We start from the raw sequence: 12,971 nt of genomic DNA on the forward strand, positions 1-12,971 counted from the left end.
CCATCCCTTTATGACCACCATGTACCCATCCTCTGATGGCTACTTCCAGCAGGATAATGCACCATGTCACAAAGCTCGAATCATTTTAAATTGGTTTCTTGAACATGACAATGAGTTCACTGTACTAAAATGGCCCCCACAGTCACCAGATCTCAACCCAATAGAGCATCTTTGGGATGTGGTGGAACCGGAGCTTCTTGCCCTGGATGTGCGTCCCACAAATCTCCATCAACTGTAAGATGCTATCCTATCAATATGGGCCAACATTTCTAAAGAATGATTTCAGCACCTTGTTAAATCAATGTCAGTTCTGAAGGCGAAAGGGGGTCAAACAGTATTAAGCCCTATTCGGACTGGATTAGATTAACATGGGGACATGGGGGTAAAGTCATTTTACCTCAGGACGTCTGTAATATTAATGGCCAATTCGCACGGGATAAGACATCTCAGTAAAACTAGCAGAAGTGGGAGGAGTAACTCGCTTTACGCACCTCCTTGACGTCATGTGCGTATGACGTTACCGTTATAACGTGAGCAAACACAACCTGAGCGCCAGTCTGAACTCCGTCTCCAATATATATGTGTGTTTTAATAAACAGTTAGGTCCAGTCTAACGATTCTGATTGGATTGTGTTGGTAATAGACACTTTCCTAGAGCTAAAAAGTGTTGTGCCTCTAATAATTGCTTTTGATCTTCTTTTTGCTTTAAATGATATGCGGAAAATACTAGACATTTTCCACAGATTTGTCCCACCACCTACAACGCAACTGAATGCTTCAAGCGCCTCCAAGGTCGCAAAATGCGTTTTTTTTAACTTTTAAACAGGAAATGACGGAATTTTACTATACATTTTTACAGCGGGTCTATTCGAACGGGATTAGTATTACCCGAGGTCATTTTTCCAGACCATTTTACAGAAGGTAAAAGTCTCGGTAATCTTTACTGACATTGTCCGTAATGATTAACGAGATGGCACATTCGGATGGGACTAAAATCACAGAGAACCTCTGGTAATAATTACTTTACACCCACATCCCCATGTTAAACTAATCCAGTCCGAATAGGGCTTTAGTATGGTGTTCCTAATAATCCTTTAGGTGAGTGTATATAGGCTATTGTACAGAAAACGGCATTACATGGTCCTTAAAGGGTTAGTTCACACAAATGCGAACCCACAATTGCACAATATTTGAATTGAGAATGACTCCTAAATTCCAATGTTATTCTTGAATTTGAATTGATGTCAAAAACAGGATGTAGATATATAACAATTTGAATTAAAGAAGCAGAATTGAAATTCAAGAAAAATTCAAAGAAATTCATATACTTTCCATCTTGCCATAGCAGCTTCCTCTGCACCTGTTGAGAGAATCTTTAGTGTTGCAGGAAAGATCTTCAGAGCAGTGCAGACTCGATGATAAAACATTTGAGGAGCGATTGAGAATTAGATGCATCTAATGTTGCTCAGTGAGTTTTGCATTGTAATTAATGATAACTGCATTTATAACAACTTTATTTTATTACTTTGAAATTAAATTAACATTGGAACAAAACAAATTGAAAACATTAAGGGGGTCATTTATTTCAATTGATCATTATCTGTATTTTAGAACAAAATGTATGCAGGGTTGAGAAGTGACACTGTAAAAGATTAATCATGGGTCTTGTCATTTTCAAGGTGATAATTAAAAAAGTGTGTATTTTTTCTTAAGTAAATTGTGGTTCAGTGTTGTATAGAAATAAAACCGAGATACACTTTCCTATTTTGTTAAGGAAATGTAAGCAATATTGAGGCTTGAATTGAGGAAGCGATTAAGCTGATAAAATGAAGGAAAATAAGGTTACTTGTTTATTTTAAGAGAATTAGCTCAATTATGCAGTTTTATTTAGAGACACCATTGTTAGTTCCCAGCATGCTTTGCATATGGCTGGAAATGGAGATTAATATTGAAATGGTGTTGTTTAATGTGTTTTTGAGTGAAGGGAAACATCTGTTAATGTATAATGTTCATTTATGTTTGACATTTGAAAGAATTTCAATGTTGAAGTTTTGACCATTACCATTGTGCAGAAGAGTAGAGCTTATGGTTAGTTTGTGATGTGAATAACTGCAAGTATTATTATTATTATTATTATTATTATGAAGAAGAATGTTGCTTTGTTCAATAAGCATTTGCTAATGCTAGTGCAATAACATGTTTGTTTCTACTTGTGCCAGCATCAGACTATTAATTGAATAACAACTGAAAGTCAAATATAAACAGTTCATTTCCATTTACTCTAATATATATATATATATATAAAATGTGTAATATTGTTACCATCATTTAAAAAAAAAAGTAAATAATGTGTAATATTTTGTGTAGATGCGTGTAATGTAAATTGTGTTATTAAATTTCAAAATTAATGTAGTTGTTGTACTACTGAGGTAAAATGTGTAATTCAATTAGTTACTATTCATATTAAAAGGAAATTGCTTTGCATTGATAAAGTAATCCAAACTACATGTATAATGGATAACTTATAACAGTAAGCAATTACATTTCCAAAGTAACCTTCCTACACTGAATGCATGTGAGAATCAACACATTCTTTCTGTTGTGTGACTGTGAAATTTCTTTGAATTGTGAATTTAACTCTACTTCTTGTCATTCAAATTCAACTTCCTGTGGGGCAGAGTCAATTCATATTCCAATTCATGAATTGAATGGAGGCCAATTCTGAAATTCTGAATTTTGCACAATCCTGGCTAACCCTTTAAGGGGGCATTTGCCCACTCTATATTGAAGACAAAAATGGGAGTTTAGTTATATAATAAGCATGCTAAAACAACAAAAAACATATAAATTAAGATGATGATGTACAATTAAAATGAAAGATGATAACGCATAAGAAAGATAATGCAGCTACTGTTTTAATTGATGTCTACCGGAAGTTACGTTTGGGCCACAAAAGTGCGCATGCGCACTCGCAGTAACGTTTGTTTATGTTGTTACCATTGAAAACCTTCTATACTTTCGTCAACGTTTTTTACCGTTCTCCTTAAGGGGTAAAATGAAGTTAATATGTGCTGCTTGCTTTCCTCTCAATAACAAAATAAACACACAACAAAATTCAGTCACGTCACAATTATTTATATAGCACTAATACAATAGATTGCTTAAAATCAAACAGCTTTACTGTCAGACTCTTGTATCATCTAAAGTATAGTTGCATATTCTACTATTAAGCAGCTCTCCATGCTTTTACTTGTGGACATCTGACCTCGACCGACTGAACAGGAGAAATGAACCAGAAAAGAGTTCCACTTGAAAGAAGGCGGAGCCTCTGCACACACCTAACTATTACATAATCGCCACAGACCAATGGTAGTACAAAGGTGTTTACCAGCCATTGTAAGCTTTTTCAGAAAGTATGCTTTGGCAAGCCCTTTTAACCTCCAAACAAAGTTCGTTTTCACCTGTTGTTGTTGTTTTAAATTTTTCTTTTCAAAATGACATATCCGTTTTCAATTACGCTTCAAGTATATCAGGGCTTTAAATGTCCTCTCTTGATTAGATTAGAAAATATGTCAACCATCCCTTACAATCTGAATTAAAATTTTGATTAAATTTTAATTAGTTTTATTAACACTCTTAAATATAATCTTTAGCAAATGCTGTCCTTCATGTTGTGTTATATAGTATTGATATAATTTTTGTATATTGACTTTAATTTTAATGTTTAAGTTCTAGTAATTTTATATATATATATATATATATATATATATATATATATATATATATATATATATATATATGTGTGTGTGTGTGTGTGTGTGTGTGTGTGTGTGTGTGTGTGTTTTGTTTAAATGTTTATTTTATTTTAGTACTTTTACTTTAAACAAAAATAAGAAATGTTTCCTTGCTGAAATGTAAAAATAAATATAAAATTTGGTGATAGTTCACCTAAACATTAAAAAAATCCCATCATTTACTCACCCTTAAGCCATCCTAGGTGTATATGACTTGATAAGTAATCCATACGACAAAGTTATAAATATTGCATATTTTTAGAACAAAAGCCCATCGCTTCACTTCAGAAGGCATTTATTAACCCACTGGAGTTGTATGGATTACTTTTATGATAAATGGGATGCCTTTTTGGAGTTTAAAAAGCTGGGAAGAGCCAGGAGCTTTTTCTAATAAACCTCAATTTGTGTTTGGCTGAAAGAAGAAAGTCAAATACACCTAGGATGGATTAAGGGTGAGTAAATGATGGGGTACTTTTCATTTTCATTGAATTAGATTTTATTTGTATCTTCTGCCTTAATTTTAATGTTAGTCCCAGTAATTGTTTTTGTCTTTTTTATTAGTTTTCATTTTTCACTTAATAAGCATCACATGTTGGCATAGCGTTTGGTATCTGCAGTTCATGTCATATAGGCTATTAAGCGGCTGTTATTTTTTGCTGAAAAGCCCTTGAAGGTCATTCCGTCATCCTGTTGTTTGGTGTTTGTGGTTTGAGGTATGATAATGGAAATGATAGTGCCCATCAGGAGAGATTGAAAGACCCCAGTCCTTGAGATTGGACTCCATCTACAAACGCGCACACACGTACATCTCTCTCTCTCTTTAAGCCCTCTCGTATGAAACCAGCAAGCTGTGCAAACACAATTTGTCTCTCCTTCAGATTCATACCCCGCCACTCTTCTCCAGACATTTTCATAATTAATGTGACCCAGACGAGGGAGCCCAGCTGTGGAGCCAAGGGAACATATCGATTTATTGTTGTGTCTTGATTTAACAGCACGTCTTGTCTCGCACCATTTTAATGAATGCCACAATGCAACTCCCTCTAGAAGATGCCTGGATCAGCTCGCAAACCCAACTGTTAATCTCACGACAGTCTTTGGGCTGGAAGAGACCATCTGATGAACATGTGACCAAACGCAGTTTGTTTTTGTTTTAAGGGGTCAAACCGACTTAAGTGGAAATTTGCAGAACGTAGCCAGATCAGGGTGGAAGTGAGTTTGTAATGTGTTTGTTTGTTTGTGTGTTTGCAGAGCTGCAGAGGAGAGCTGGTGGTGGAGCAGGAGGTTGGGGGAGAGGGGAGGTCCAACTCTATGACACCCCGTACGAGGAGCGCGTCCCAGGGCAGCCGGATCTGCCCGAGGAGGGCAGGGAGAGCAGGCTGCCACAGGACGACGAGAGGCCAGCTGATGAATACGACCAACCGTGGGAGTGGAAGAAAGAACATATCTCTAAAGCATTTGCAGGTACCTTAACTTTCCTGATTTTAAGGAAAAATCACGTGCCGCGTAAAAGGTTTCAGCACGGACTTTGCATCGCGGTTCATCTCACATCTGATGACGCATCTTTAATATAGGTTGTAACTTGAAAATAATGCTTTATGTATGTTTCTGTCGATGGATACACGTGCTGGCTCCTCAGTTATACATTACAACAACAGTGATAATAAAAGAAAAACGTGGGCAAACGGTCTCTCTTAGTAAACTTTGTTCAATGCATGTGAGTGCTGCCGTATCTTCGAATATGAATGCGGGTGTAGAGCCAGAAGACGCGATTGACAAACACGCGTGCGATCGTGATGTGAGAAGATTTGTCTCTGTGCATCATCCAAAAGCGCACATGCACGTCTCACAGCGTGCAACTATTGAGTTCTCTTTCAAGTCTTGCGCTTGAACGGACTAATTCACTCAAGAAGTAGCCGATGTGATGTCAACATGTCCATCTTGATGAGTATCCAAGCAGACATAGTCTGAATATGCCTTAAGTTAACATACAGTCGAAAAAAGAAACACCCCAGAGTCTTAAAGGGGCAGTAGCCTTTACTGCTGTCTGTTTATTGTCAAAGAAGATAAGGAATCACTCACTGCTATTGACTGAATAGCTTTTGTAAGTTTAATAAGGATAAATATTTAATTTAAACAGTTAAATATGCAGTAATTTTTCATTTGATTACTTTATTCAATTTATTTACCTAAAAACTAATGTTAGACCTACCTGAAAAGAAAAGAAAAAAGCATTATTTTATTATCTTTGCTCAATAGTAATTATTTGTGCTGCTGCTTGTATTTAAGTTATTTGTTCTTTTCTTTATTTTTATTTGACAGTAGTCCTTTTTTCCATAAACATAGCAAATACCGAACCATACAGAAACCGTGAACCTGATATTGTGAACCTAAAACCGAATCGTGAGCAATCTGTACCGTTACACCCCTACCGTAACGTATGCGAGGGGGTGCCACAAAATTTAGAACATTTTCAAAGGGTGCCATGACTGAAAAAAGGTTGGGAAACACTGGATTCATGAATTAAGTTATCTAGGCTATTTGACATGGCAGCACTTAAACACGAGCAGGAACAGAAAATAGCTGATTGCTTAAACAGCTTTTCCAATATTAATCTCTGTGGAATTACCCCGAATAATGATATAACCGGGTTTATTGAAGAAAGTGCAGGTTGAGGGTACATGATGGTAAATAAATGATGACAGAATTTTCATTTTTGGGTGAACTATCCCTCTCTTTATTTATACTCCAGTACTGTACTTAATGTTAAATAGTAGCCCAGTAAAATAATTTAAGTTAGAGATTTTCTACTGAAATGTAATATATTAATTGATTTATATGTTAATGAATTTTAAATTATAAATTTATATATTAATATTAATTAATTAATTTCAATTAATTGACTTGGTAATTGTTGCTACAATCAAGCTATTGTACCCCCAATTTGTTTGAATGTTTTTGTGCTTTTTGGACATACGCATCATAATAAATAGGCCTGTTTACAAACCTTTAAGAATTTTCCCATAAATGTGTCATATATCAATGAAAATGGGAGAATCTCAGCTTTAATGTTGTATATGGCAGGATAATTATGCATCAAATGTGTTGCAGTTTTAAAAATAAGCTTGTGTTTACATTGGAATTTCTCAAAAACATGATTTTCTGAGCCCGAAATTCAGCAAATCATTAACATAGCCATACTCAGTTAATATTAGAGATATCAAGGTTATATTTTAACAGAATGTTCTTTACATTATGTAGGATGATTTTATGTAGAAAATAGTGAATCACAAAAAAATGACTTTAGGAGGGTTTTCACAGACAGGGTCTCACACACACACACACACACACACACACATATATATATATATATATAATTGTTTTTATTTGTATTTATGAATGAATAAATAAACAAACAAATAAAAAAATGGTTTGTAGCAGGTCAGGGATTCTTTTATTTTAAATACATTTTTAAAATGAAAATTAAAACAAATAATTTAAATATGTCAAAAAAGTATTTGTAAATTAAGAACAAGAAAATTGTGGCCAGCGTTTATATTTAAAACATTTCTAATAAATTAATGAATAAAATAATAAATTAATAAAAATAACCAATAAAAAAAATCTTGGTTTAAAATGAAGTAATAAGAAATGTTCAAGAAATGTTTCGTATTCAACTTACGAAAAAAATGGAAAAAAGTGGACGAGACGTGATCTATGATGTAGAACGTTACGTGGCGTAAGCGGTTTAAACTGCGAGAGGCGTTACACTTTCTTCATAATTTGAATATGAAAGTCGGTCTGGCAAATATAGATATAGATTTAAATTAGGGATGGGACGATACACTTAAACTCACGATACGATGCACCTCGATAAACCAGGGTTACGATACGATACGTCACGATACGATATCAAAATATTTTTTATTTTTTTCCAAATCTGTGGGTTTTTTTTTTTGTACAACCTAAGTAATGTACTTAAACGAAAGGTAGGATTTTTCTCTTTTTTTGCATTTTGGTTCTATGTTGTTTAAAAAAATTTTAAACTTATTTTTAGAAGTCCGCGAATTTTTAGAAGTCCGCGACCTCATCTTAAACAGGGGTGCCAATAATTGTGGAGGGCACTGTAGGAATGTCAATCGATTAAAATATTGAATCGCGATTAACTGCATGATTGTCATGAGTTAACTCGCGATTAATCACAATTTAATCGCACCTTTTTAGCAATTGTAAATGTATCTTAAATTAAGTTTTTAATACTCTAATCAACATAGGTATGGACAAATATGCATGCTTTATGCAAATGTACATTTATTATTAGTGAAACCATACTTATTCAATAATAATCAATACAGCATGAAGACTAGACATATCAAAGGTCATAGATATGTTTATCTAAGAAATTGTTCATGTCTCTTAAGCCTAAACTTAAAAATAATGAGTAAGTAGTGATTTCTCTCATTTTAACAATATAAAGGGAGTTTTTACACTGGCAGTTTAATTCAGAACAGGGCAAAGTTTGTATGAAAAATTGTTAATGTGTACCAGTGAGCGAACCAGAACCACACCATACCTGGAGGAGGTCCATATTACACGAGGAGGAATATAGTGCGGCCCCTTTAAGAGATCCGCATTCCCTATTGAACTGCCGGTACTTTGCGTGTGCACGCCGCCGAATTGGTCCGCGATTCACGTGGACAGTGTGAAGAACACGGACGACTCGACTTGTTCAGGAAAGTAACCTGTGCATTCGTTTTAGCCGATTGTAATGTATTTAGTTCAATAAAACAGGTTTACTGTAAGCGGTGATGGTGTTAATGATTTACCTCAGAGCGAGAGTGAGCTGCAGTGCATCGCGCTCAGACTGCAGAGAATGTGCTCAGTGAAAAAACGCCCTTTTCTTTCTGGAGTCTAATAAAAGTTAAATAAGAAAATATGGTAGTTTATGTAGGCAATAACTGCATTTTTGGTTTAGAATATTAATGCTAATGTCAACCATTTTCTTTCCCTATTAATGTTTGCTGCTACATCCTTTGTCTGACAGCTCTCACTTTTTCCAACTACGGGCTATGCCTCAGATCAAACAGAAAATGCGCGCTGCGTTTTGTCATGTCTGCCCCACACACACACACACACACACACACACACACACACACACACACACACACATACATATAATACACTAAATTATTTATATACTACGCTAATCATGCAGAAGTGCCATCTATCTTTATTTCGCGATCCATTTTTATCGACCTCGATACGTTTCGTCACGTTTTGTATCGCGATATTTTGTCAAACGATATTTCGTCCCATCCCTAATTTAAATATGGATATTTTTCTTACACAACCATATCGATTTGCTTCAAAAGGCCTTTATTAACCCCCTGGAGCCATGTGGATTACTTTTATAATGGATGGATGCACTTTTTTGGGTTTGAAATTTTGTTCTGCTATTCACTGCCATTATAAAGCTTTGATTATCCAGGACATTTTTTAATATGGCTCAAATTGTGTTCGTCTGAAAGTAGAAAGACATATACACCTAGGATTGCTTGAGGGTGAGTAAATCATGTGGTCATTTTTACATTTGGGTGAACTATCCCTTTCATAATGAATGCGTTCATTAATTCTGTGGGTGGCGCGTTTCAACAGTGGCATCTAATGGATTGATTGTAACTGTGAGCTTTAGGTGACGGCTTCAGTAGGAAAGTATTTTTCATTGTTGCTTATGGCACCGATAAAATCTGTGAATCTTGTATTACACTTGTAAATGTGTCACGTTATGGAAGTCAGACAGGTTACGAATGCTAATGTTAATTCATGTTCTATCACTGATCTGAGGTCAGTTTTATAGATTGCTAGGTAATGATTTAAAGTGTTTGGAAACAAATGCCTAGAACAGCAATTAGGACTAACAGAAGAACCAATCCAGCCTGTAGGAATCAATTCCTCATGTTATCGCATTGATTTTTTTATTTTGTTCTTTGGTTTATTTTGGTTTAGGTCATTACCGTTTTTTTGTTTTTTGGTGGCAGAGGGAAGTGAAAAGCGCTCCATATGGATGTTATTGGATCTTGTGAATCTGGCCCCGTGTGTGTGCGTGTTTTGCAGAACTCGCGGGCAGTAGATGAAAGCGGTGCCGCGGGGCCAATCCTGTTTAATTGAGCTGTATCTCTGCGTCAGGGGTCAAGGTGACACTGGAATAAATCATCCCCCGCCTCGCGCACCTCCAACACAGACGCACACTTTTTTCCATTAATTAGGGCCTTTCTCAGCATGTCTGAGCTTCAGTACAGCAGAACCAGTGGTCAGCAGTGCCATGCGCGAGCACAGCACTAACCCACATCGAAACTGCAAGCACTTACTGCCGCAGAAGCACTCTGTATTTTTAGCTGAGAGAGAATGGAAGGGGTCTGTGAGAACTGATGTGATGGCCTGCTTTTGTAGCACAGAAATAAAGGAGGGAAATAATTAATAAACCACAAGAAAGCATGTCATGTGAGCGCTCATAATAAATCTGGGTGGTCTGGTGGACCCTGATTATTTAGGGCTTTCTTAACACCGACTAGTCAAAGGTAATATTCTTATACTAGTCTGTGTTGGAAAAAATTGGCCCTAAAATTGTCTCCTTATGTCTGTTTTAATTGAATTTAGTTCTGTCATTTTTTTAAATTTCATATATTTATTTTATTTTATTTACCAATCAGTTTAATGGTATAAATAATGTTAATTATTATATTAATAAATTACTAATAAAATATATATTTTATACACATTATATACACACACAGATGCAAGAAAGTGTGAACCACTTGCAAATTTTTTGGAAATTATTAATAACTTATAAATTGTGAATAAATTAACAAAATAAGAGAGTGATTATAGCTTATAGTGAGGTGTGTATAGATGGTGTGCGTGTGGTATGTAAATATATATGTATATTATGTGTGTGTGTATATATATATATATATATATATATATATATATATATATATATATATATATATATATATAATATACATGTATATGTGTGAAAAATAAATACATTTTTATAACTTTAGTTAAATTGAATGATTAAATGTTTCAATGGATTCGCTTGTATGTCATTTTATACAAGTGTAATGGGTTTCATGTTCAATTTGTATAATGTGCTTCTGATCTGAGACTGGTTTTATAGCTCACTGGATAATGATTTAAACTAATGTTTTGAAAATGAAGACTTTCGTCAAGACCAACTAATCGACTAATTGTCCAGTATTTGTTCTTTTGAACATTTCTAGTAGCGAAACTGCTCTACTACTGAATAGCGATGCTGAAAGCACTTGTGTGTGTGTGTGTTTCTTCATGCGAGTGAAGAGATTTGTGTGCAGAGACAGGGTGATTGTGAGGAGGGGGCTAGCCTTGCGAATGGAGGGCCGCAATCAGTCACACACTGACACCTCCGCTCTCTTCAACCTCCTCCCCTCTCTCACCCTTTCAGCTCTGACAGGTTTGTCCTCCTGCAGTGCTGACACACTCGGGCTGATAAACCACCGCAGGGGTTCAGGGGCATCTCGATCCACCTCCTCCCCCCATCTACCCCTCCAGCAGTGGTGATTATCACACTCGGGGGAGAGGGAGTGAAAAAGACAACTGGACTGAGAGCGGGATGAGCTGAGGGGGACAGAGAGACAGAAGGACACATTAAAGCATCTTTAGCACAGATATAGCCAATATCAATTTTCGAACTGCCTGATTTTCAAAACCCCCTTAGCCAATCAGATGCTTTACTAAAGGTGAAGCATTTATTTCATTATGTTTTGTTTGATAAAATTATAAGGCAGCATTACATGTATTCTCACAGGGGGGAGGGGGGGAATAAAAAAGTCACTCTTCAATTGTTGTCACCTGTCAAGAACGGTTCAGATTTCTTGATTTCAGAAAAACGCACACGAATCTGATCATGATAAATGGTAATGCTGTCTATCAGAATGTGCTACCAACACTATATTAATGTTAAGGTTGGTGTAATTGTGTCGGCAATAAGCACTGTGATTGACATGACAACAAAAACAGATGGCGAGCTGAAAGAAATGTTGAGTAAAAATGTGATTGACATGTGGCATGAGAGTGTTCTCACACATCAATTTTCTCACACAGTGAAAAATCGCAAGGCAAAGAGGACATGACACCCACAGACAAGACCGAGCAGGTTACTTTGATATAAAACTGTCTTAGCTTTCAAATTCTTTCAGTTTTATTATGAAATGCAAAAAAATAAATCAGTTTTGCCGCTCTTAAATGTGGCGTGATGGATCGCTGTAGCGCCTCAGTTCAAACGGCATGTGAACCGATCAGCTCTTACTCTTTACTACTAGTTGATAGTAAACTAACACGAATGAACATTAGAAGGTATGTTATAAGATGTAGTAAAACATACTGAAATGTATCATTTAATCGCTCGGTGTATCAAACCAGTTCAATAAAAACTGCTGAAGAACAATGTTACATTTACCTCAGGAAAGCCATTTAAATCTACTACGTAATTTGATGACACCAAGTTTGAGCTCAGAATCTTGGAACGTGGTCTTCCCCTCAGCCGGTAGAAAAGAATCAGGATAGGTCTCAGACAGAAATCATGTTCATCGATCTGATTATTAACGTTACTGTAGTATGAAGCAGAGCAGGACCGAATGTTGAGGAGCTGAGCAAGACCGCTGGAGCGATTGTTACTCAACACACGGTTCGCAAGCAGCGGGACTTTTATTATGACAGGACACAGTCGCCGGCGCCATTTCTGCTTTTACTGTCATGAGTATGAGGTAACGCAGCTCTGTTTATCATATTAGATACATTTAAATGTGGTAAAAATGCTGTTATGATGTTATTCTGTGCGTTCGCTCAGCGGCGGCTGTGACACTTGTACATACCGCTAAAACCGCTAAAAATCACAATTTACAAATAGTTGGAAACATTTGGGATATTGTAAGAACTCAACTAAACAAAATATATAACACTGGCCTAGTGGTTATTGGATATTTTACTGCAAAAATCCTACATAGTGCACCTTTAATGACCATAGGTAGCATAGCATGTTTTAGCTAAAATATATATATATATATATATATATATATATATATATATATATATATATATATATATATATATATATATATATATATATATATATATATA

At 35.6% G+C, this 12,971-nt stretch overlaps 1 protein-coding gene across 2 annotated transcripts in view; it reads left to right on the top strand.

Moving 5' to 3' along the window:
* Positions 1–12,971, top strand: part of shdb (Src homology 2 domain containing transforming protein D, b) — a 42,520-nt gene that overhangs the window by 13,558 nt on the left and 15,991 nt on the right. For both annotated transcript variants that reach the window (XM_067415988.1, XM_067415989.1), the window contains one exon: positions 5,046–5,258. In XM_067415988.1, coding sequence (XP_067272089.1) covers positions 5,046–5,258 — 213 coding nt within the window. The remainder of the gene's footprint in view (positions 1–5,045; positions 5,259–12,971) is intronic.

This window comes from Pseudorasbora parva, chromosome 14 (assembly GCF_024679245.1).
Source record: "Pseudorasbora parva isolate DD20220531a chromosome 14, ASM2467924v1, whole genome shotgun sequence".
NCBI lineage: Eukaryota > Metazoa > Chordata > Actinopteri > Cypriniformes > Gobionidae > Pseudorasbora > Pseudorasbora parva.